The sequence below is a fragment of the Patella vulgata genome, chromosome 8 (assembly GCF_932274485.2).
Source record: "Patella vulgata chromosome 8, xgPatVulg1.2, whole genome shotgun sequence".
Classification (NCBI taxonomy): Eukaryota; Metazoa; Mollusca; class Gastropoda; family Patellidae; genus Patella; species Patella vulgata.
In genome coordinates, this window is record NC_065886.2 from 53,592,029 (window position 1) to 53,617,962 (window position 25,934).

At 35.9% G+C, this 25,934-nt stretch overlaps 2 protein-coding genes across 4 annotated transcripts in view; both read left to right on the forward strand.

The window, feature by feature from the left end:
- LOC126831148 (sterol-4-alpha-carboxylate 3-dehydrogenase, decarboxylating) overlaps window positions 1-12,188 on the forward strand; it is a 31,153-nt gene extending 18,965 nt beyond the window's left edge. For all 3 annotated transcript variants that reach the window (XM_050561825.2, XM_050561824.2, XM_050561823.2), the window contains exons 5-7: window positions 9,321-9,457; window positions 10,354-10,456; window positions 11,779-12,188. In XM_050561825.2, the coding sequence (XP_050417782.2) occupies window positions 9,321-9,457; window positions 10,354-10,456; window positions 11,779-12,120 (582 nt within the window). In that variant the 3' untranslated portion in view covers window positions 12,121-12,188. The remainder of the gene's footprint in view (window positions 1-9,320; window positions 9,458-10,353; window positions 10,457-11,778) is intronic.
- A 5,438-nt stretch (window positions 12,189-17,626) lies between these two features.
- LOC126830367 (motile sperm domain-containing protein 2) lies at window positions 17,627-25,574 on the forward strand. Its single transcript, XM_056102914.1, has 9 exons — window positions 17,627-17,687; window positions 18,268-18,417; window positions 19,034-19,120; window positions 20,010-20,164; window positions 21,033-21,093; window positions 22,557-22,595; window positions 23,195-23,319; window positions 23,858-23,950; window positions 25,467-25,574. The coding sequence occupies exons 1-9, from the start codon at window positions 17,633-17,635 to the stop codon at window positions 25,572-25,574; spliced, it is 873 nt and encodes a 290-aa protein (XP_055958889.1). The 5' UTR covers window positions 17,627-17,632.
- Window positions 25,575-25,934: the final 360 nt, after the last annotated feature.

The following is a 25,934-nucleotide window of genomic DNA, read 5'->3' on the forward strand; positions in this document are numbered from 1 at the left end:
CACTACAACCGGTCAGATCTTCATGTAGAGAAGGACGTCGAAAGTATAAAAAAACGAAACGAAATATAGATCTGTATTTTAATCAGGAATCTGATAGTCCAAATATAATATGTAATATTTTACCTAAAAATTTGCGTGGCACACTAAAAGAAATCCAAACCCCAACACCAAAACAGAAATGGTTTAGAACTTTGAAGTATTATTTTTAGTATTTGTTAAGATGACTTCCAGAAATAAAATAATGATTTATGAGAAAAATGTCTTGTAGTAAATTAAACATACATTATGCAAGAGCTAAATCTGCCTATTGCAGGTCTTTCTTTAGGCCTGCAATGTTTTCTAAATTATTAATTAGACATTAATGAACTTACCCGGGCCATAATCAACTCTCGGTGGCATCGGATTTGTCCGATATTAAATAGATTGGAACAGTTCAGCCATATTTTGATTTAAACTAAAAATGGAGGAGCGAGACTTAGCTTCGAACAACCGGTACCGGTGATTGAAATTATTGTACACGTCTTGTCAAACCTTGAAAAGCTAATATCTTCGCTCGCAATATGGTAATTTGAATGACATTTTCAAATTATTCATTTTACATTATCTATTTTCGAACTATTATAGCAAGAATGGCTAGTTCTTTATCTAAATCTTACATAATGTATCTTTAATTTTCTATTTGAATTACTCAAAGTACCGTTGATTAATGGAATTGTATAAGATAAATTTATTTTTATATCATAAATCGATTCTCAGATAAGTATTTCATTTTAAATGATTTTAATTTATTTATGTTGTCTCGGATTAAAGTGTTGAATTTACTGTGAAATAAGTATATATCTCACAGTAGCATTATAATTAATGATTCAACCCTGGATTACTGTGGACTATGACTTTATTTAACTTGGTCCTAAGCTTCGTCATTCCACAAGATCTGGCACCGAGGTCACAAAGCATTCTCAGACTTAAGTTAAGAATTTACTCAACTTTTAATCACTGTTTATGAGATATATATTTGATCCAGAAACACCAAACTTTGCACATAGTTTCTTATTGCTGTATTTGATATATTAAAACAGCAAAAGTTTATAAAGGGCTATATTGAGTAAATTTTGAGTAAATTCTTAACTTAAGTCTGAGAATGCTTTGTGAACTTGGGGCCTGATACCGCTTTTGTATTATTGCAAAAAATCTTTTATGCAATTTCTGTCGTTATAAGTGCGTTAAGGGACTTTTTAATTGATCCCTGGTACCGTCCATTAAAGTATCATTTTCCGTCCAGTATTAGCCCTTCTTAATGCAACATATGTTTGTAAAGCATGCATCGCTTTCATGTACCTAATTTATTTTTTATATTCTTTCATAATGCGGAAATTGTACTTGATATTTTTGTAATTATTTAATATTGTGATAATTTTTGTAATTCTTCATATTGTGATATTAGTCTTCTTATTGTAACATACTAGTGTCTTGCGTTCATAAAGCCTTGATGTTTGTAATGCATGCATGTCGTTCATTTACGTAATTTATTTATTATGCTTTTTCAAAATGCGGAAATTGTAATTGATATTTTTGTATTGTGATATTTCTGTAATTATTCACATTGTGATATTTTTGTAATTATTCGTATTGTGATATTTTTGTAATTATTCACATTGTGATATTTTTGTAATTATTCATATTTTAATATTTTTGTAATTATTCATATTGTGATATTTTTTGTAATTATTCATATTGTAATATTTTTGTAATTATTCATATTGTGATATTTTTATAATTATTCATATTGTGATATTTTTGTAATTATTCATATTGTGATATTTGTTAGTGTAATTTTCAATTGTTATAATTTTTTATACTGTGATATTTCGGGGTAATTTTTCATACTGTTATATTCGCTTGCATGGCAATATTTGAATATAGATTAATAAAGTTATAAATGTCCGATGTCGTTAAATATTTTTTTTCATAATCCATAGTACAGATCCGCTTGTACCGAAGGTGATATCGCAGACAAATCTTATTTTTCATTTTCCTTATGTTTCAATGTTTCATTGTTTCGAAGCGCGGCACTCTAGACCCCCTCCCCCTCCCCCCCCCCCCCCTTGTGAATATGAAACCGGCAGTTAATAATAGAATTTTTAAAACTTGCTTAGTGGAATTTATTGCCATTGACTTTCGAGCGAGGGCGACGTTACTGGTTGTGGATTTTAATGGTTGGTTTGGAACAGTGGTTCTCGACTTTATTTTATGCCAACGGCACACCTTGAAACACGTGAAAAAATTAGCGGCACACCTGACTTAAATATATATATGAAAAATATTTGAATTTTGCAAATTAAAAACATGGTAATTCAGACGGCATACAACCGTAGAAGAGACTAGACATAGACTCATAGAATGACTCAAATAAAGAAAACAGAGCTATGAACTTACCAGTAGACACCAGTGAATACGCAATTGGGATCACGTGGTTTTTCGCAATTTCTTAATGTGCCGTTGAAAATTTCGCGATACACTGGTTAAGAATCATTGGTTTAGAACAAACCAATCTAACAACGACCAGATCACAACCGATCGAATTATTGCACAATTCAAACATTTAAAGGAAAGAATAATTAAAGAGATTTTTCTTATTGATATTTTAAAGATACATTATGGGAGATTAGATAAAGAGCTGGCAGTTCTCACTATAATAGTTAAAAACTAGATAATGTTAAGGGGATTTGCTGAAAATTTCAGTCAAATTGATCCACTCTGAACCAAGATTTTAGCGATTGAATTTTTGGCCTAGCCTCGATCATCATTACTAAAGTCGATACGATAAAAAACATAGTCTCGATTGTCCATTTTTTGATTTAATTATCATTAACGTTAAGCAGCAGATAGGATTCTAATCCAGAAAATATCGCAGGCTAGCGATGCCATCGAGAGTTGATTATGATCTGGATAAGTTAATTAATGTCTAATTACTAATTTAGATAACATAACTTAATTCAAAACACGGAATAGAATTCAATATTAGTCCAATTCAACCAATGTTGATGTTGTTATCTCGACGTGTAAATATGAAATCTCAATATCCAATATGTACTGTTTAGGAGTGCCATTTGTAATGAACAAAGAAAATATCCCAGAAGACAAACATATGGTTCAATTTTATTTCAGTAATTCGCATAGGGATCTTTAGCAGTGGGAGGAAACCGGAGACCCCGGAGAAAAAAAACCACATGAGGTTGGACAGGCGACCCTACTCCTTGTCACGTACAACCGGGGAATCGAAACCACGCCAGTTGTCTCAATGACAGACCTTTAAAGTACAATTTCATATTGTCTAAGAAAGTCAAAACATAATTATTTCTATGTCTTTTGCTCAATAGGTTGTCAACTCACTATTATACGATCATAGGTGTCATTCTCACACTTAAAACTCATTTTCACCGGAAATAATAACACAATTACCTCCCAATTACCTCCCTTGTTTTCTATTCTCCACCATGGAATAGCTATCTTCAAACGTTTGAATTTGAAGATGAAAATGATATTTTTGCCAATTTCTCAACTGGCAATAGTGAATTATAGGATTAATAGGATTATTCTTTAACAAGGTAGGACTGTTTATAGATACCATCTATTTTAAGGCTTTATTTTAATAAATTTTAAAAATATAACTTAAAAATATGAAATTGCAACTTTAACAAACTCCTTACTAACAGTATAGGAAATGGTTGGAAGAATCCATGATATAGTACAGGCAAGATAATATTTCAGTGACGCAGTTGGGGATGAAATGAAATAATCTTCAAAATCTAATAAAGTAGGAAACCCATCGTTGTAAATCATGGGTACATTTCTGGTGCAGTTATTGCCATTTGAACCTTTTTGATACATTATCTTTCTACACACGATGCTGATTGTGGCTGTATATTCGTTGCCCGGCGACGGTGTATATTTTCAAACACCCTAGAGTTGTTTGCTATTTAGGGGGGGGGGGGTGCATGGCCGAATGGTTAGCACTGCTAAAGACCACTAACGCGCAAGCGGACTATCGAAATAAAACTGAAAAATGTGTTAGTAACGGAATGACCTAGTTTGTGTCGAGTGGACGTTAAACCCCATTTCTCTCTCTGTCTCTCTGTTTGCTATTCATTAAGTATCCCTGGATCCTACCCTGATTTTTGTCACATTTTTTGGGACTGTTCAATCTTGTTGCGGGTGTTTATTTTACTTATCAGTCAAATTAAAAACTTCTCACCTGTCACACCTGTTTGACGTTCGCCAGTTACAACATATGAGCAAAGAATGCATGGACTAAAGTATTATTTAATTCTGAGCACCACTACGACGAAGTTCCTTCACTAGATAACAGGTACATAGTGTGCCCATTCCGACCAGAACAGTCATCCAAACGTCTAACAGTGAAAATGTTAATTCACAACTAGGATACTGTTCCCAAAACAGGATGTCAATAACGCGTATGACCCCACGTGCGTTCACAACTGCGATGCATCGCCGCCCCATGAAATCGATGCCCGCGTTCCGGAGTACATTCCTTGTCACGTTGCCGTATGAGGTCTGGCATTATCGTGTTCAAAGACCAGGCCTGGGCCATTAGCTTCCATGAAGGGTAGACACTCCGGAGTTAGCCCTTGATCACGATATTCTGCAGCATTAACGTTTCCGTCTGGATAACAAGAAGTCGGGAACAGACATGTCCACAAAAGGCACCCCAAACCATAACACTTCCGCCTGCGAATCGATCCACTTCCTGTACTCAACACTGGGCGTGACGTTCACCACGTCTCCTTCACATATTATTCATGGCAACTGTCATTTAAACATACATTATCTAAGAGCTAAATCTGCCTATGGCAAGTCTTTCTTTGGGCTTCATATGTTATAGAAATTAATAATTAGACCTTTATTTACACGACAAGCTCAAAATCAACTCTGTAGACCCACGGATGGCTTGGATACAGCTTGGATTTAAACAGTCTCTAACTTAAACTAAGTTAGAGACTTAGCTGCTTTAAACTAACATCTAAAATCGATTTTGACCATTCATAAAAGTTTTTTCAACAAGGTTGACGATCCAACTTGGAAGTGGGACTTCTATTATGCCAACGACAAAGTGATTTCTGTGAGTATCAATAAAGAAGTCCTACATTTCGCAGGTTTACCTGAGAACAAAACGATAGATCAAGTCAAACAGATGTTACTGCCCGTTTTTTTAGAGTCTGATTTATGTTTTTTCTCAGAGCTTTATCTTTGTCTATAATACTAAAATGACACACGAGTTAATGGCGAGACACATTATTTCTTACAAGTTGACAAGTAGAATTATATAAGCTTATAGTGTCTATCTATTTAATAAGTGCTAAATACATGTCTCAATGGCTTTATATATAAATGTTAAGTGTATACGTTCAAAATTACAAGGGGGGGGGGGGGGTCGAATGGTTAGTGCGTTGTACATGTATCATTAGTAAGTTCTGTCATTGAGTCAACTGTAAGGGACAAGGAGTAGGGTCGCCTCTCCAACCTCGTGTGTTTTCTCCGGGTCCTCCGGTTTCATCCCAATAGAAGACAACTTATCCCAAGTTTAGAAAACCACTCGTCCCAATAGAAGACTACTCATGTTGTTTCAATACGTGGGCCGAGATATAAGATCACTCGGACCAATAAAATACTCAATTTATTGGGGTTTTTTTACCATTACATGTATTTATTAAATTAATCTATATTACATCGACATTTTTAGTTTTTCCTTCATTTTTTGTTTATTCCGTATACTTTAGTTAGTTTACAAAAAAAACAACAAATGTATTAAAATATTAAAACAAACACAACTATTAATCTTTTAAAACAACAATGTATTAAAATATTAAAACAGACACATAATCAATTTATTAAAACAACAATATCAATTTTATTAAAACAACAATATTAATTTTATTAAAACAACAATATCAATTTTATTAAAACAACAATGTATTAAAATATTAAAACAGACACATAATCAATTTATTAAAACAACAATATCAGTTTTATTAACACAACAATATCAATTGTATTAAAACAACAATATCAATTGTATTAAAACAACAATATCAATTTTATTAAAACATAATCAATTTTATTAAAACATAATCAATATTAATTTTATTAAAACATAATCAATTTATTAAGACAATTTGATTACCCGTCTTCATTAGCCCAGTATAGGAGCAGAACAGTAGGACGTTAAACCCCATTTCATTTCATTTCAATTTGATTAAAACAACACTTTTTTTTATTTGAAAATCAAATGAATCCAAGTCAATCGTCTTCAAAATAAACAAATGAATTAAAACAAATAAACCTATCACTTTATTTGTTGGGATGGGTGGTCTTCTAAACTTGGGACGAGTGGTCTTCTAAACTTGGGATGAGTTGTCTTCTAAACTTGGAATGAGTGGTCTTCTAAACTTGGGACGAGTGGTCTTCTAAACTTGGGATGAGTTGTCTTCTAAACTTGGAATGAGTGGTCTTGGGATGAGTTGTCTGGATACCAGTTGTACCAGAAGGACTTTTGACAGAATTAAAAAAAAAACCTACAATAATTATTATGATTTATGCGACACTGTAAATCATTTTTTTTTTTTCGTATGCGTGTCTTATCATATTCTATCAATATTTCTTAATTGGCAGAACAAACTTTTCTTATCCGGTCTATACGTCAGACACCCTGTAGACAAAGTGGTTTTATTTTTTTTAATTTTAAATATGACAATTAGGTCCTAATAGTATCGATTATCTCAACATTCTTTCTTTAAGGTGGTCTGTAAACCAGAAATTGTCACTCTCACACATGTGTTAGTTGTTAAGTAATTACCTATTGGTTGGTCTTATCGTATACCTACTACATTACTGGAGAGAGAGAGAGAGAGAGAGAGAGAGAGAGAGGGGGGAGCGTCCACCTGATACAAACTAGGTCATTTCGGGACTAACATAAGGTTCAATTTTATTTCAATAATTCTCTTGCGCGTAGGGGTCTTTAGCAGTGGGAAGAAACCGGAGGACCCGGAGAAAACCCACGAGGTTGGACAGGCGACCCTACTTCTTGTCACGTACAACTGGGAAATCGAAACCACGCCTGTTGTCTCAATGACAGACCTCACGATACAGCGCGCACGTGCTAAGCATTCGGCAATCCACCCCCTTACTGTAAAAACGTTGGACCCATTGATATATAGACTTTATATTATTACTAGCAGGATACCCGGCTTCGCTCTGGGATCATAACTCCGAAACCGGAAGTGGTAGACTAACGCCACCTGGCCTATGTTACTGCCCGGTCCGAGCTACCCCTATACCCCAAATTTCAGACTCGGGGCAGACCTAGTGTACCCGCCAACCCCGAACAGACCGGCTTCGCTAGTGGGTCATAACTCCAAAACTGGAAGTTGTAGACTAACGCCACCTGGCCTGTGTTACTCCCCGGTCCGAGCTACCCCTATACCCCAAATTTCAGACTCGGGGCAGACCTAGTGTAGCCGCCTACCCCGAACAGACAGACTTTGCTCGGGGGTCATTACTCCGAAACCGAAAGTGGTGACTAACGCCACCTGGCCTATGTTACTCCCCGGTCCGAGCTACCCCTATACCCCAAATTTCAGACTCGGGGCAGACCTAGTGTAGCCGCCAACCCCGAACAGACCGGCTTCGCTCGGGGGGGGGGGGGGGTCATAACTCCGAAACCGGAAGTGGTAGACTAACGCCACCTAGCCTATGTTACTCCCCGGTCCGAACTTCCCCTATACCCCAAATTTCAGACTCGGGGCAATTTAGCCGCCAACCTCGAACAGACTTCGCTCGGGGGTCATAACTCCGAAACCGGAAGTGGTAGACTAACGCCACCTGGCCTATGTTACTCCCCGGTCCGAGCTACCCCTATACCCCAAATTTCAGACTCGGGGCAGACCTAGTGTAGCCGCCAACCCCGAACAGACCGGCTTCGCTCGGGGGTCATAACTCCGAAACCGGAAGTGGTAGACTAACGCCACCTGGCCTATGTTACTCCCCGGTCCGAGCTACCCCTAGACCCGAAATTTCAGACTCGGGGCAGACCTAGTGTAGCCGCCAACCCCGAACAGACAGACAGACAAACGACAGTCACAAATATATATATAGAAGATATAGGTACAGTATTAATCGATATATACTTATTAGCATAATATCACGATTTACTGATTGACAGCCGTCGTCATTTACAAAATCACTCTTCATTTTTATACGCCCACATTTTCACGCAGACGTGTTAGTCCGGACGTTTGTTTGTGTGTCCACTAATTCTTTTCAAATTTGGCGTGAAACATTGTGGCAGTAACACCCGCCCCTTGTTAAGGCGATAGAGACTACATTTTTTGACGACATTTTTTCAAATTTTGTTGTTGTAAGCATTCGGGTCATCGGAGAATGAACCCTATCGATTTTCAGCTTCCCACAACTTTCCGTTCCGAAGTAACCCAATTGATTTCCAGTATTCCTCGACTTTTTCATAAGAGGCGAACCCTATCAATATTCAGTGTTCCGTGACTTTCCGTTCCAGAGATCTTGTGAACCGATAAAGGCTGTAGTTTTTAACGATGTTTTCAAAGTTGACGGGAAGCATTGGGGTTATGAGGGGGCGAATCCTATAGATATTCTCCCTTCTGCGATTTTCAGCTTTATGCGACTTTCCGTTGTGGAATTATCTCTCATTTTCTGAAAACCTTGTAAACGGGATAGAGGCTACAGTTTTTAACGGATTGTTTTTTTGAAATTTGGTGGGAATCATTGGGGTCATGAGAGTATGAACCCTGGCAATCCCGAAGTTATCCACCTTTGCCAAAAACCCTGTAAACACGATAGATGCTTAAGTCTTAAACAGATTTCTTTCAAATTGGCTGGGAAACATCGGGGTCATGAGCTCTAATCAATATTAAGCGTTCTGTGATTTTCTGTTCCCTGTCAGCAAAATTGCTCAACATCCAAGTTTTCTTTTCGGACAAGCTGCATTTAAGACAAAGCTGCAGTGTGGGTGTATTCCAGGCTTTGCGTGGCTACCTTTAATAGATTATTTTTAATGGGAAGCATTAAGACAATGAGGGAATGTTCCCTGTTCTCCGTCCATCTCTTGCAAATTGTGCCCGTATCTTGCATGGAAACCTATTGTTGAAACATACCCCTGTCATTACACGATTGTCGTGTGTAGTTATTTGACAACAAATCGCTGTACTGGAATATATGATCCTAACCAATATTGAAAACGTTTTGAATCTATCTTTCATGTTTTTCAGGTAGTACTGGAGTCTAATAATAATGATTTCCATACAGTTGCTGTCAGACCCCATGGCATCTTCGGACCACGTGATCCTCACATGATTCCCACGTCTGTAGCGATGGCTAGAAAAGGAAAAACCAAATTCATCATCGGGTAATTTTATTTTAATTTTTGTTCTATTTTGTAGTACGTGAGGGAGAGACATGGAATTTAACGTACACTCAACACAAACTGTGTCATTTCGGGACTAACCTATACAATTTTAGGATTGTTTGGCAGTGGGCGGAAATCTAAGGAGACGGAGAGGACCCACGATATTGGACAGACGAAACTACTCCTTGTCACGTACAACCGGGGAATCGAAACCACGCCAGTTGACTCGATGACAGACCTTGTGATTCAACGCGCACGCGCTAACTATTCGGCCATCCAAACCCACAAATGATTGGAGGATGATGTTTATAATATTCGACATCGATAATTATATGAAATATTTACAAAGTAAAGAAATGAAATGAAATAGGGTTTCACGTCCTACTGTTCTGCTCCGACTGGGCTAATGAAGACGGCCATACGTCATACAGTGTGCTATGAGGGAAATTTTGCCCGGGAAGCGGCATTATGGCCTACTCTTATATCGAATTCCAATTGCCAATGGATCTTTTACGTGCACGCCAATGTATACACGTGACCTCGGTTTTTCGTCCCATCCGAAAGACTAGACAGCTGTTCTTGTCCGGTCCTCCGTCATGTGTCATTGACAAGGGGAAACCACGTCGGAAACAAAGTAAAAAAGACATATATAGCGACATAGAAGATGCCGGCAGTAATTATGACGTTGAATTGGGAACCGCCATAATATCAAAGAACCGTTATAAATGTAGGCGATGACGACGAGGCGAAATTTGCGTGTCAAACACATAGCATATTGCCAAATATTGTTTTGTTTTTTTTGTGGGGGTAATTATTACCTCTTTATGATATAAACCATGTTACTATTCATGTTTCATTACTATATCTGGCTGAGGTGTGTTTTCTTTCTTTTGTAGAAACGGGAAAAATATAGTAGATTTTACGTTTGTAGAAAATGTGGTCCATGGTCATATTCTAGCAGCAGAGAATTTACATAGAGGATCACCAGTTTGTGGAAAGGTTATAATACTTTTACATTAGCTCATTTAATCTATAATAACTATAAATCCGCTACAACCACTCGTCAGACCGGCTTGGCGTCCTTACTCCACTGCTGCGACCGTACGGCCACCAGTAAATGTACAAGGTCGCCGGCAAACGTAAACACAACGCAAGAAATTGTCCGAAAAAAATACAAACTTGAAAAAAGCCGCGTTCATACAGCTTTCCAGGTCAGATCGCAGAGCCTTGGCGTTTGTTTTGAATATGCTCAAAACAAGCGCCGTGATTCTGTGATCACTGGCGACCATCGAGACCACAGCACGATATTTGGCGTTTCCGCCACGCTTATGGCGATCTTGACGCGCCCTGGGACTATTTTCCGTCGCCTGAAATGTTATATAAACTATTAATTAGACATTTATGTACATGAAAAGACCCTAATCAACTCTCGGTGTCATCTTATGTGTCGGATTGTCACTGGATTTGAATCCGATCTGCTGCTCAACGCTCATTGATGATTAAATCCAAAATTGGATAATCGAGACTATGTTTTTTTTTAACGTACTTGATCGAGGCTAGGCCTATAAAAATTCAATCGCTAATATCTCGGGTCAGAGTGGACCAATTTGTTTGAAATTTTCAGCATATTCCCTTTCTAAATTACATCATCTAGTGTTTTAACTATTATAATGATAACTGCCAACTCTTAACCAATCTTCCATAATGTATCTTTAATTAAATGGTGAATTGCAAGTTGGCTCTTAGCCATTTTGGCCGCGTTTGAAGACATACCGACGCTTGGATATTATCCCGTGAATAGGCATCCATGGTTTGACGGTCGTGTCGGGTGAAAATAACGCCTCGACCTCTTTTGTTAAGGTTAACGAACATCAAGGATTATTTTTCTGCGATAAAACTATTAAAGGCTCAATACCACTCTTGTTGTAACTGAATAATATGTCCCAATCTTTATTCTGGTCAACAAATTGTACTATTTTACAATATTCCAATTAATTGATGATACAAATTTCATCTTAACACACCTAATTTAAAAAAAATTGGAAAAAATCAACTAAATGATTTGAAAAGCCTGACGTAAAGCTTTTCAAATGTGACTTGGATTTAAAAATATTTTTGAACCCTTTGGACAAGTAAAATAGGATTTAATGTATAATTTACACAACAGGTAGGACACTAACACATCTAGTACTTAGAATAAGGCTATTTTTTATTTTCTGGGGCTGTCAAGCCAGCAAGAGTGTTATTGCCCCTTTAACATGTTTTTTTTTATTAGCATATTCGAGAATATATATTATATCTTATAAAATTGTGTTTTTCAGGCCTACCATATTACCAATGACGAACCTATTTATTTCTGGACATTTATGACAAAACTTCTGACATCCTTCGGTTACGATGCACCCAAATATAACTTACCGTATACATTGGTATATTTTATCGCCGTATTTTTACAACTTGTTGCCTACTTACTTAAACCTTTCATAGCATTCACACCGACATTTACACCCATGAAAGTAGCATTAGCTGGAACCCATCATTCGTACAGCTGTGAAAGAGCCAAGAAAGACTTGAAGTACAAACCAGTTGTCTCCCTTGACACAGCCATTCAAATTGCCGTCGACAGTTACCCAGAGTTACGGAAAAATGCCAAGACATCCTGACAAAAATAAAAACTTTGAATTAATTTTATTTTGTACGTATGTCAATAAATATAAGATATTTATGTAAAGGGTGTTTATTTGTTTAGATTTACTGACAGGAAGTGAACAGGTCCGTATGATTCATGTTCATACAGGGGAAGAATGGAGATTCGTCCACCCACCCCGACCCCTTCTAGAAAATATATTGCTTATATTTATATCCTCTCATTATATCACCTTGTATTTCGTAAGAGATGATTATGAGAAATAAACCAATTCCAGTACCGGGCGCCTAAAGGGCTTATGGACAATATAATTTATTCACTAAATAACAAATGGAAATCTCCAATCTAATGGGAAATTTCTAAATGATTTACCAATCCCCGTGTTATTAATTTTCAGAAAACGTAGGAAAGAATTGACAACCTTGATAAAAGCAAATTCCGACGTGGTTCTCCCATTGTCAGTGGTGCAGGACGGAGGGCCTGACAAGGACAGTTGTCTAGTCATTCGGGTGGTCCGAACAAAAGGTCCCGTGTTACACATTGGCGTGCACGTAAAAGGTCCCTTGACAAACTCGATAAAAGAGTAGGCCGTCGTGCCGTTGTCCGGGAAAAATTTCCCTCATAGCACACTGTATAGCGTATGTCCGCCTTCATTAGCCCAGGTTAGGAGCAGAACAGTAGGACGTTAAACCCCATTTCATTTCATTTCCGATCATCTGGAATTGTCTACTCGCTTTGGACCATAATACATAAAAAAAGAAATCAATTTATTTAAATTATTAGCTAATGATGGACAAAACATTACTCTAAATCTAAAAGTTTCTAAATTCTACATTAGGAAAATGATACTTCAACAAAAACTGGGTTATTAATAGAACTGGTTACTGTTTATCCGAAATAATCAGTACTGGAAATTAATATAGCCAAGCGAAACGTAGCAGCTACGCCTCGGAAAAATACAGTCATAGACTGCAGCTCATGAAATGAAAAATTTGGATGTTGATCAAATTTAAAAAGATATACCTTCAAGAAATCTTATCTCTGCCGTATTCACAAACTTGTAGAGACACAATAAATCTCTGAAACAGAAAATCCTAGAATGCAGAAAATCAGTAAGCTCCACACTCACACGAAATTTGAAAAAAAAAACACTTTAAAAACTTTAGTCTCATCACTCTAACGGGTTAGGCCTATTCAGGAAAGAGGGGAGGGGGTTACTCCGAAACGGATGGTCGCGGTAGTGGAATGCCAATAGGGTGCGCCTTGACCACTGTACTCTGCACACCTAATTTGAAAAAAAAATCAGTTTAATACTAGCCTCTATCGGGTTTACAAGGTTTTTGTAAACAACAAAACAAAATCTAGAAAGTAGGCTACAAATGTACATAAAATATATTTTAAAGTAGGCCTAACGATGCGCCATTGCCATTTTTCGCTAAGATATGAAATTTCACATGGCTTAAATCCATGCTACATAGATTGATTATTTAACATTTAATCAAGAAAACAAAAACAAAATCAAAATACCAATACTAGATAATATCCTGGTTTGGATTCAGTCGGATTTACAACAGGCCTAGCATAAGATTTTTGTACGTGGTTTCCACTTGTCAGTGATACAGGCCGGAGGGCCTGAGAAAGACAGCTGTCTAGTCGTTCGGATGGGATGAAAAACCGAGGACCCGTGTATACATTGGCGTGCACGTAAAAGATCCCTTGGCAGTTGGAATTCGATATAAGAGTAGGCCATAGTGCCGCTACCCGGGAAAAATTTCCCCCATAGTACACTGTATGGCGTATGCCCGTCTTCATTAGCCCAGTCGAAGCAGAACAGTAGGACGTTAAACATCATTAATTTCGTTAGATTTTTGTGGACAACAGCTGATGGCGTCGGGCAAAATATATAGCGATTCGAAGAGATAGGTCGATGAAATTTCAATTCCACATACCCTTGTAAATACTGATAGGGAATAGGACTATTTTTGGACTGTTATTCATATTTGACATTCACCTTGCACAATATTAATTTATTGTAGTTTGTAGGCCTATATCGGGACTGTAACCAGTGCAACTAATTTTAATGCGATTTTGCGTTTCGTTCTATTCCAAGCATCAACAACACAGTTTTTAAGGCAAAAAGATGGAGTTAATTCTGATTGCATTTCGGAGAACGCTAAGGGTATAGGGTATAAGGCTTGGTCCAGGGGTTAGCGCTAGCCTTGTTTAGGCATACATCTCGAGACGTTGATGAAATCTGCAGGTCCTAATCCTTACCCTAACCTAGAATCCACATATGATATGACGTCATATTTCATTCCATATTCTATTACTTGATTCATATCATTATTATAACATATCTGATATTTCCACGTAAATAGTAACCTATAATAAGTCTTCTCGTTATTTATGTATTTATAATACTTATACCCATGCATCATAATTGTATTGAATGCTGTGCCATTATCAAACCTGTTTGAGGTAAATGTGTACATTACCTAATGTTGTCCTGTTAGTAAATCTATACTCAGCCAAATTAAAAACTTGACACTGATGAATTTCAACAATTTTTTTTTCTGGTAAGTCAAATAAATTTTAAAGTGTTTCTAACGATAGTAAGTAGTAATAAGCCTTTAATTTCATAAAATTGTAAAATCACGTGGATCACGTATCCTCATACAGTCCCATATAACAACTTTTGGTCTTCAAAGGAATTATTAGTGAGCAGAAATTCGGCCGTGTGTCTGTTATAACTCGTCACATCAGTAAGTTATATAGAGAGATGGCTCGTGTTTTCCTTTGGCGTTCGTCACTTCCTATTCGGGAAACCTGTATTACTCAGCTATCGTAGCAATGATCTCTGTGTTAAAATTATATTAGGAATGTGTTTAACTAGCTCTATCACATATGTGATAATGACTGGCACCAATAATGTCCTTTAAACCAAATATTAAAAATCTAGTCCCAAAAATCCCGAGTGTCAAGTTTTTAATTTGGCTGAGTTTATATTAGCTAGATTTAAATTACCGTTGTATTATGTGTAAATATTATTTGTTATATTGTTATAAATATATGTACATGTACTACATGTTTATATCGTATGCTGTCCTCAATGGATGTTTCGATACAATAAAATCTTATCTTATCTTATCTTATGTGCTAAAATGGGCAGGGCCGTCTCCGATCTATTCGGATTTTATATTCACCGCCTGTCAATCCGAATATCTTTTTTAGATTGAGAAAACTGTTCACAATACTTCCGGTGGTCTTTATACCGGAAGTAAATCGTGTAAACAATCATCAGAGGCGATAATCAAAAGGTAAGTAGCTAGGATGTTTACGGTAAATGACAACTTATAACCTACTAGATCTACTACTGATCACAAGACACAATTATCTAACCCAACACTCAATGTCCGACCATGGATAGTTGGTGGAAATGAATAATAATTATATTTCTAGTGGTTGAAACAAGTTCTAGAAAAAAGTGTAATTATAGGTAGGCTGTCACAAAGATAAGATAAGATGTTTATATATTGCATCAAAACGTCTATTAAGACATCATACATACATATATACACTTAGACATTTAATAATACATAGGCCTTCAACATAAAAAACACATACATGTAAATACATTACATGATGACACATATATTAGGCCTACTGTTTACATGAATTCTGCTGTCTACAAGATGTTGTGACAATAATGTCAACAGGCTTTCAGTATTTAGTTTGTTATGATCAGCAGGATATATCACATGTAATTGATACACAATCTATTACGGTAATCACTACAATATATTAATACCACATTAAATTAAATTGATAGTTTATAGTATGTTTCAATTAGTTCATTAAATATGGGTTTAGTATTGTTCATTGAGGTGTATTATATTAATCGTTATGCTTGAATGAAAATCCATTTGGATCATTGAATATTTAGTATTAGCTAATAGCAGACATTACATGTCACATCTGGTAGATTAGCAATAGATAACTGTTCATCCCTTCCCCTCATTATTTTAAAACCCTACTGTGATATATTGGAATATTGTATTATTGATGGACGATATCTTAATGGGAGCACCATCACAGGGGGCGTGTTCAGGAATTTGAGCAGCAGAGGGAGCCAAAAAGGTGGACACGACGTCAATTTGGCGTGAGGTCTGGAGGATTACCTGACAATTTAATGAAATCAGAAGTTCAGAGACAAAATTTATGCTCACATGTGTATAGAGGATAACGGTGGAGTGAGGCTAAAATAGCAGCAATGATTATTTGTTCGACATTATTTCTATGAATGTAGGAGAAAAATAAAAATATACTATCTGACTCCCTCTTGACATGCTCTGGAATTTAATAATATTGGTTCACTATGAAGAGGATAAAGGTATAATCAGAACACGCTAAATCTAAATAAAATTATATCTTTTTTTGTTTTTGTATCATTTTAAACAGATTGAACCTGTGCAATGTACAAAATTATTATCGAATGTTCTAACTTGTGTATTCAGTACATAGGCCTACAATGGGCCTAGTAATAACCATCCATGTTTGTTTCTTACCGGGGGCCACAGTGGCTAATTGGGCGAGATGCTGGCTTGTTAGCCTGGAGGTCGGGTGTTCGATCCCTGGATTGGCCGAGAAACTTCGTCCAGATTTTCCGGCATGGTTCCCCCTTGTCAGTGATGCAGGACAGAGGGTCTAACACGGACAGCTGTCTAGTCATTTGGATGGTATGAAAAAATGAGGTCCTCTGTACACATTGGCGTGCTTGTAAAAGATCCCTGGACAGTTGGAATTCAGTATAAGAGTAGGCTGTAGTGCTGCTGTCCTGGGCTAAATATCCCTCAATCATAGTACACTGTATGGCGTATGCCCATCTTCATTAGCCCAGTTCGGAGCAGAACAGTAGAACGTTAAACCCCATTTCATTTCATTCCATTTTGTTTCTTACCTGTAGTTCTGGGGGGGATTGAATGGCCGAATGGTTAGCGTGTGCGCGCTGTATCATAAAGTCAGTCATTGAGTCAACTGGCGTGGTTTCAATTTTCGCTCGTACGTGACAAGGAGTAGGGTTGCCTGTCCAACCTCGTGGGTTTTCTCCCACTGCTAAAGACCCCTACACGCAAGCGAATTATTGAAATAAAATTGAACCATATGTTAGTCCCGAAATGACCTATCTCTCTCTCCCTCTCTCTCTCTCTCTCTCTCTCTATCTTTCTCTGTTTACCTGTAGTTCTTAGTAATCAGTATCGTTAATAAGTTAATAATTACAAGACAGGTAAGTTCTTGAGACACATTTAAATAAGAAATATTATAAAGCATTCACAGTTATACCAATTGATGTGTGATCCACCTGAGTGGGTGTGGTCAGTAGCTCTTGAGGGCACAGGTCCTGGATTTATGAGAAGATTAGCTGTTTTATTTTCTCTTTTAAAATAATAGCTAAAGCCCACTGATGCATCTCTGTGACTGGGTTGGGTATAAAATTATAATTTAAATATTGTGGATTATTTCAGAAAAAAATGACCAAAGAAGAATTAGAGAAAATAAGATCAAAGTTTGAAACAAAATATGCAGGTATGAAGTAGGATCATTATTTCTTTCGTTTGTAGTCAGTGAAGCAGTCTGGTTAAAATACAGATCTATATTTCGTTTTGTTTTTTTACTTTCGATGGCCTACACTACATGAAGATCTGACCGGTTGTAATGGAAGGTCTTGTCAGAGGTCATGTGAGCGACTTTTGACCCATGACGCCAGACATTTGAATAACCAATCAGCGTTGATGTTTCACATTCTCATATAACAACTTTTAGTCTTCTAAGGAATTATCAGAAATTCGCCTGTGTATCTGTTATCGCTCGTTACTTCAGTCAGTTATATAGAAGGATAACTTGTGTTTTCCTTTTGCATTCGTCACTTCCGTTTTTTTTTAATCTTTGTTACACATCTATCGTAGCAATTATCTCTGTGTTCAAATTATATTTGGAACATGTTTAACCGGTTCTATCACTAATGTGATAATGAAACCAATATTGTCCTTTAAATTCCAAATACCAAGGTGTTTTTACAGGTAATACCAGTTTGTACATTTACTCTTGGGTTTTCCTGATATCAGAACAACAAGTATTGGATATTGTTTTTAATTTTATTTTTAAGATAATATAACGAAAGGATTGTATGATAGTCGTGATTTAGAATGTATGAGAAACGAAGATAGCTTTTTAAAAACCTACGTACGAAATGATACACCAGCAGAAGATCTTCTACATGAATCTTTTAAATGGAGAAATGAAATCAAACTTAGAGGTGATTTTCTGGTTACTGTCTCCATGATCTGTCACTACCTTATAATTACCTTTCTATCGTTGAATTGGGGGGGATTGGATGGCCGAATGGTTAGCACCTGCGCGCTGTATCATAAGGCCTGTCATTGAGTCAACTGGCGTGGTTTCAAATCTCCGGTTGTACGTGGGTTTTCTCCGGGTCCTCCGGTTTCCTCCCACTGCTAAAGACCCCTACGCACAAGCGAATTGTTGAAATTAAATTAAAACCATATGTTGGTCCCGAAATGACCTAGTTTGTGTCAAGTGGATGTTAAACCCCATTAATTTCTCTATCCCTCTCTTTTTTTTGTCACATCCCAATGATTAGACGCTGCACCTTGCCATGTTCTTTACCCATCACCACTGACAAGAGGAGACCACTCTAGAAAATCCTGTGGAAATTTCTTGGCCAACACTGGGATCGGACCCCTTCTCTTCGAATTAGTGAGCCAGAGCCTGACTGAGCCAGATTAAAAAAAAAACACAGTAAATTCAGTTGACATTAAAAATGACCATAAATGCAATTTTATCACCCCAAAATTTGTCCATGCTCAACTTTGAATTTAAAAGTAACCTAGTCAATATTTATATCGTTTTAGATTTATGCGAAGATTCTTTTGATAAATGGATCTGGGATAAGGGAGCAGTTTTTTTTCACAGTAAAGATAAAGATGGTCACAGAATAAGTAAGTTATTATGTAATAAACTAGGGGACTTTAACAAGAGTTTCCTCCCTTACACTAAACAATGCATTGTGTAGTCATAGAGGGTGATTGGCACACTGATCAGAAGTGAATATTCGCTAGGCTGCTACAATCGCTGATAAGGATGACATCGATGCGACTTAATGAGCATAATTACACGTTCATGTAGATTGTTTCCATATGTGTAAAAGATTAAGACTGAATGTATCGTCTCTCTAACTAAACAATCTGAACCTTCATTGGCTACCAGTTTATCAACGAATGTACCCTGTGCCCTGCTGATAAAAACTTACTTCATGTTCCTGCAGTACAAACCAAAACTGGTGAACAAGCTTTTGTTTACGCCTCTGCTAACGTGTGGAATGAACACATTACTCCAGTACTTCAAAACCTTCATTGGCTACCAGTTTACGCCTCTGCTAACGTGTCGAATGAATTACCTAGTTATGTAAAAAAACCTCTACTAACGTTGCTGTTTTTAAAAAAAATCTTAAAACTGAACTTTTTAAACGTGCTTTTAAACTATGAATATGTTAATAGAACACAATTTTTATGTGTTCTATTAATGTGTTTTCCAATCGCTAAATGCCACTTAAAGATTATGAATATGTTGACATTTTAATGTTTTAGAACTATTTGTTTTACATTGTATGTATTTTAATTATGAAGAGCGTTCTGGAGCAGTTTGTTAGCTAGAGCACTCAGCGCTATACAAATTGATTATGACTATTAGTATGAATATTACCTCATTTGAGTACGTTTTTTCAGTGACATTTGAGTAAGTTTTTTTTTCAGTGACATTTGAAATTTAGACATTATTACTGCCCTATTCGACATGTTGTTATATTGTATGCTTTATTTGTATTTACAGTGAATATTGTTGTTCGTCACCATAAAAAAGATGTTCATGTATTACCTAGTATCAAGAAGTTTTTTGCCTACGCCGTAGAACAGGCATTTTTAGAAGATTCTACCAATAGGATAGTTGTTATGTTTGATATGTCAGAAACAGGATTAGCGAACTTGGTATGATATATTTAATTATTTCTGTATCGTTTCTGCTTGATATAGCTTCCTACGTAAAGGGGCATTATGGGAGATTAGATAACGAGTTGGCAGTTCTCACTATAATAGTTAAAAACTAGATAATGTAAAGGGAATATGCTGAAAATTTCAGTCAAATTGATACACTCTGAACCAAGATATTAGTGATTAAATTTTAGGCCTAGCCTTGATCATCATTACTTAAGTTGGTACGATAAAAAACAGAGTCTCGATTATCCGTTTCATGATTTAATCATGAATCAGCATAGAGCAGCAGATCGGATCCTAATCCAGTAATTATTGCAGGCTAGCGATGCCATCTAGAGTTGATTATGGTCTGGATAAGTTATTTTATGTCTAACTAATAATTTAGATAACATTTTCGGCCGAAAGAAAGACGTGCAACAGGCAGATTTAGCTCTTGCATAATGTATGTTTAAAGTGACAGTCTCACTAATATTCACGAGACAAAGTTTTTCTCAAGGCAATAAACTGATACATTATAGAAAGAATATAGTTTTCCTATTGTTGTATGAATCTACATCCTGTAGTGGGTAGTTCAGTATAATTTCTTCACATGAAATTTATTTTGAACAAGAAAGTGAATAAAGTAAACTTTTCCAAAAGAAATATGTCTTTTTATAGGAGTATTTAATGTTTACAAGAGACTGGACTGATTACAATAGATTGGACTGATTACAGGTGATTGGACTGATAACAAGAGATTTAACATCAATACAACAGAATAGAATTGATTGAACTCCTATCAGCTCATGTTAATATAAATTATATAGACGTCTGGATTGACTTGAGAGATAGGGAGAAATTGAATTAAAATATTATATTTCAGGACATGGAACTGATTAAATATGTTATAACTTGTTTTAAATACTACTATCCTACATTCCTAGGTTTGTCTACATTTATTTAATTTACATTAAACAATAGAACCACACCTCTCTGATTCATACTCAAATCAAATATCAGGGGGATTGGATGGCTGAATGGTTAGCACGTGTGTGTGCGTGCATTGAGTCAACTGGTGTGGTTCCGATTTCCCGGTTGAATGTGACAAGGATTAAGGTCCCTTTCCAACCTCGTGGGTTTTCTCCAGGTCCTCTGGTTTCCTCCCACTGCTAAAGACCCCTACACGCAAGCAAATTATTGAATTAAAATTGAACCATATTTTAGTCCCGAAATGACCTAGTTTGTGTTGAGTGGATGTTAAACCCCATTTCTCTCTCTCTCAAATGAAATATCAGTATCTCCAGTTGTACCAGGGCTGTGTATTACGGCTAAAAATCACATTGCTATATAGAGCAATACAGCCAAGGCATTGCTATATATAAGAGGAAAATACTGATTTTAATAAACCAGTCTAACTTGTAGTTTAGATATCTGTATTCATGTGTTTAAGGGTGAAAGTAAAAGGGGCTAGAGGAGCTCATGAGTATTTGAAAAAGACACTAACTAGAGTAAAAAAATTCACTTAATTTACTAAATCAATTAACAAAGGTATGAAACTAAAAGTTTGCAACTAATGTTTAATTCCAAAGTTGACTTTAAAAAAAAACTCCCCAGAACAATGACCACTTACACACATATCTGGTACATTGATAAGCTAAACGATACTGGTAGTATAGCATGTATCAAGGCTGTTATTCTTATTGTGATATTTGGCATCATTTTAACCATGTCTATGGTTTCTGTCATGTGTCCGGTAACATGACATGATTTGACAATTAGACAGATTAAGATTATTCCAAGGAAAAAAAATGAAATGAAATGGAGTTTAACATCCTACTGTTCTGCTCCGACTGGGCGAATAAAGACAAACATAGACCATACAGTGTGCTTGTCTGCGATATCACCTCGGTGGAAGCGGACGTAAAATACAACTAACTAACAACAATACAGTGTGCTATGAGGGAAATTTTGCCTTAGGAAGTGGCACTATGGTCTACTCTTATATCGAATTCAAACTGCCAAGGGATCTTTTACGTGCATGCCAATATACACACGGGACCTCATTTTTTTCGTCCCATCCGAATGACTAGACATATGTCTTTGTCAGGCCCTCCATCCTGCACCACTGACAAGGGGAAACCACGTCGGAAAATGCTGATGAACTTTCTCGGCCAATGCAGGGAACGAACACATGACTCCCAGACTAGCGAGCTAGCGTCTTATCCACTTAGCCACATCGGCTCCTCCAAGGCAAAAGGAATCGATGGACAAACATAGTGAGATATGATCATTTCACCATTAGATGTGGCACATTAACTTATGATTTGATTTTCTCAAACAATTTACCCAGGAATAAATGCATGGGTTATCTAATGAATGTTTAAATTGTTATTCTAATTTTTTTCAGCATATATGTTGATTTATGAAATGCCTTGGATTTTTAATGGTAATTATATTTAATACTTTTAAGTATCACGTCGCTCTGCCTGTACAGATATTAAAATATCTGTATAGGCAGAGCGACGTGATCGTGACTTGCTCATTATAAAAAGAAAAACTTGTAACTAATAAAGTTGAGTGTTCTTAAATAGTAGTCTACCATGTATGCTTTAGATACTAAGGACTGTGATTGAGTCAAGTCAAATTGTGATGTTTGAATCCCCTGGGCCGTAACATAGGTTTGTTACATGGCCTCTGGAGTTTAGACCTGGGTGCACAAACAAATTATTACTGATATATTGGTTCAGAAATGATATAGCCTTTAATGTGGATGTTAAACCCCAATAAATTGTGTTAGAATTGATTGATTTTAACAAGTTTCCGACCAATATACTTTCCGTTAAGACTACATTCTATTACATATAATCTGTGTTAATTCTGGAATATTGGGCTGAATTAACCAGAAATCAAATTATAGAATAGAAGTGAACAAAAAGACTAAGTTGTCAATCACAGTTGAAGTCCTGATGTTTTGATAAGATTTTTATAGTCTTTAAAATGAACTTGACATCATTATAACAATGAAATGTTTTAATTTTATTTTAGCTGCATGGAAAGTTATTAAAGCCTGGCTCAGTGCCGATGCTGTAAAAGTTATAAAATTTGTAACAAAATCTGATGTACAGGAATTTATAAATAGAGAGGAGTTATTAGAACATATGGGAGGTTTAGTAAGTTAATATTATCTAACAATCTGATTAAAACCAGATCTTATTTCGTTTCGGTTTTATAGTTCAAAATTTCGTTTTACTTGTCTGGAAGAGTTGTTATATTACCGGCGTACTGGTTGAAGTGAGGGATAAGCCAATGAATCAGTCTGTTATGGCGACTTTTGGCGTGACATGCACGGAACTGTGGGTAGACCACTAGAAATGTCAATGCTGATTGATTAATCATTGTCTGATGTCATAGGGTCAAAAGCCGCTTGTACGACCCCTGACATGACCTTCAAGTACAGTGTAGGTCATCAAAAGTATAAAAAATGAATATGGCTTTTCGTCTGTTCTTTAGCTCGTTTTGTGGAGTCAGTCGTGTAAAACTATAAACCCTATTTCATTTCTTTTCTTTTTGTAATGTTGAATCGTCAATTTTAACTGTGTAATGTCCCCTTAAACTTGACTAGATATGAATTTGTAGACTACTCTTATTTATTGTTGTGATGTAGTAATTCTAGTTTTATTTTTTATGTTTTTATTGTTTTTTGTTCAGGATAAATTTGAGTATAAATATCCAATAGAGAACGGAAGTGGAGACAGACCAATAGAAAATAACCATTCAACTTCCTTGACAAATAGAAAAAAGGTATTTGACATTGTTTGTATAAATACGGGCCTTGGTTTAACTCTTGTAAATCACAGCAATGGAAGGACAGATCAGTCTTATATTTTGTATACAATCTAATTTGAACATTCCCGTTGACTAGGCTACACTAGAATTTACAATCTGATTAAAATATAGATCTATATTTCATTTTGTTTTTTTATTCTTTCGAAGGCCTACACTACATTGAAGATCTGATCGGTTGTTGTGGGTCATACGAGTGGCTTTTGACCCTATGATGTCAGACTTTGATTAACCAATCGGTGTTAGCTTTTCTAGGGGTTTACCCACAGTTCCGTGAACCTCACGTCAAGAAACTCACCATAACAGACCGTTTCATTGGCTAATCCCTCACATCACCCAGAACACGTCAATGATAACAACTGTTCCAGATCCTAGTGTAATGAATACAAGTAAAACTATTAAAAACAAAACAAAATAAGATCTGTGTTTTAATCAAACTGTAGAATTTGTAGTTTGCAATAGGTTTGTACAAGAAACAACATTAGGAATGGACAAATCCTTGAATAAATTAAAACATTCAGGAAAAAATCTGCATGTCTCACCAAATTAGGAACGGAAAAATATTTAATATTTATTTGATTTTTGCATGAATAATGACTGTTGAATAACTTAACTGGGTATGTGAATATTATATTAACAAATTTTAAACAAAGACTGGCATGGATATTTAAGCTTCTCAATCTCATATTTATTAAAGATACATTATTGGAGATTAGATAAAGAACTGGCAGTTCTCACTATAACAGTTAAAAACTAGATAATGTAAAGGGAATTTGTTGAAAATTTCAGTCAAATTGATCATCTCTGAACCGAGAATTTAGCGATTGAATTTTAGGCCTATCCTCGATCATCATTACTAAAGTCGGTACAATAAAAAACAGAGTCTCGATTATCCATTTTTTGATTTAATCATCAATGAGCGTTGAGCAGCAGAGCGGATTCTAATCCGGTAAATATTGTACGCTAGCGATGACATCGAGAGTTGATTATGGTCTGGATAAATTTATTAAAGTCTAATTAATAATTTAGATAACATTTCAGACCTAAAGAAAGACCTGCAATAGGCATATTTAGCTCTTGCATAATGTATGTTTAATTTAGAATATCTTGAAGTTAAGCATACCGGTACCATAATCCTAAATTCAGAATTTAATTTCTGTTTTTAAATATATTTTTCTGTGGGCTTAAGGGATGTTTTGGGGTATTTCTTTTAATCACCTAAAACTTAATGATTGAGATTGTTAGCTTTAGTAGCTATGGCTGCATACTGATGACATCATCACATCAATGACGTCATCATTCAGATGATGTCATCAGAGACTTAACCTAACATGTTGCTTTGATCAAAATTATGAAAATGCTGACAAACATTGAGAATGTAAGTCTATTTGAACATCCAAGATGTAGTTTTTGTGTTTTAATCTAAAGGATAGACTTTCAGCATAATATTCTTTAATTTTTTTTTTTTTTAAAGGTGACATTTGCAGACCAGGACTCTCGACTTTATAAAAGTATAAGTAATGAAAGTATTTCATTAGATACCAACAGTAATGCCACACTTAAAAAAGTAAGCATTGAATAATTTATAAAGACAACTCTATAACTAGCCTGGTTAATAAACTGACTACATCTTCTTAGCTAGATTTAAATCTCTTGAGAGTTTTTTTGGGGGGTAAAAAATAAAGCATTGTTGAATAAGAGATATTGCTGATGAATTAAGAATGGCAATTAGAATTTGTTGATCAGATTCATTATTAAATTGTGAATTAAATTATTTCTTGTGTGCTATTTTAAACCATTTGAAATTGACAACCTTATGTACCAGTATCTAGTTTTAGATAAAATCATTTTTATAAAATGTTATTTTTTTTTAGGACATAAACAACCATAAAACGTCACCTAAAAGTAAAAAACACAACCGAGATGAAAATTCGTTTATAGG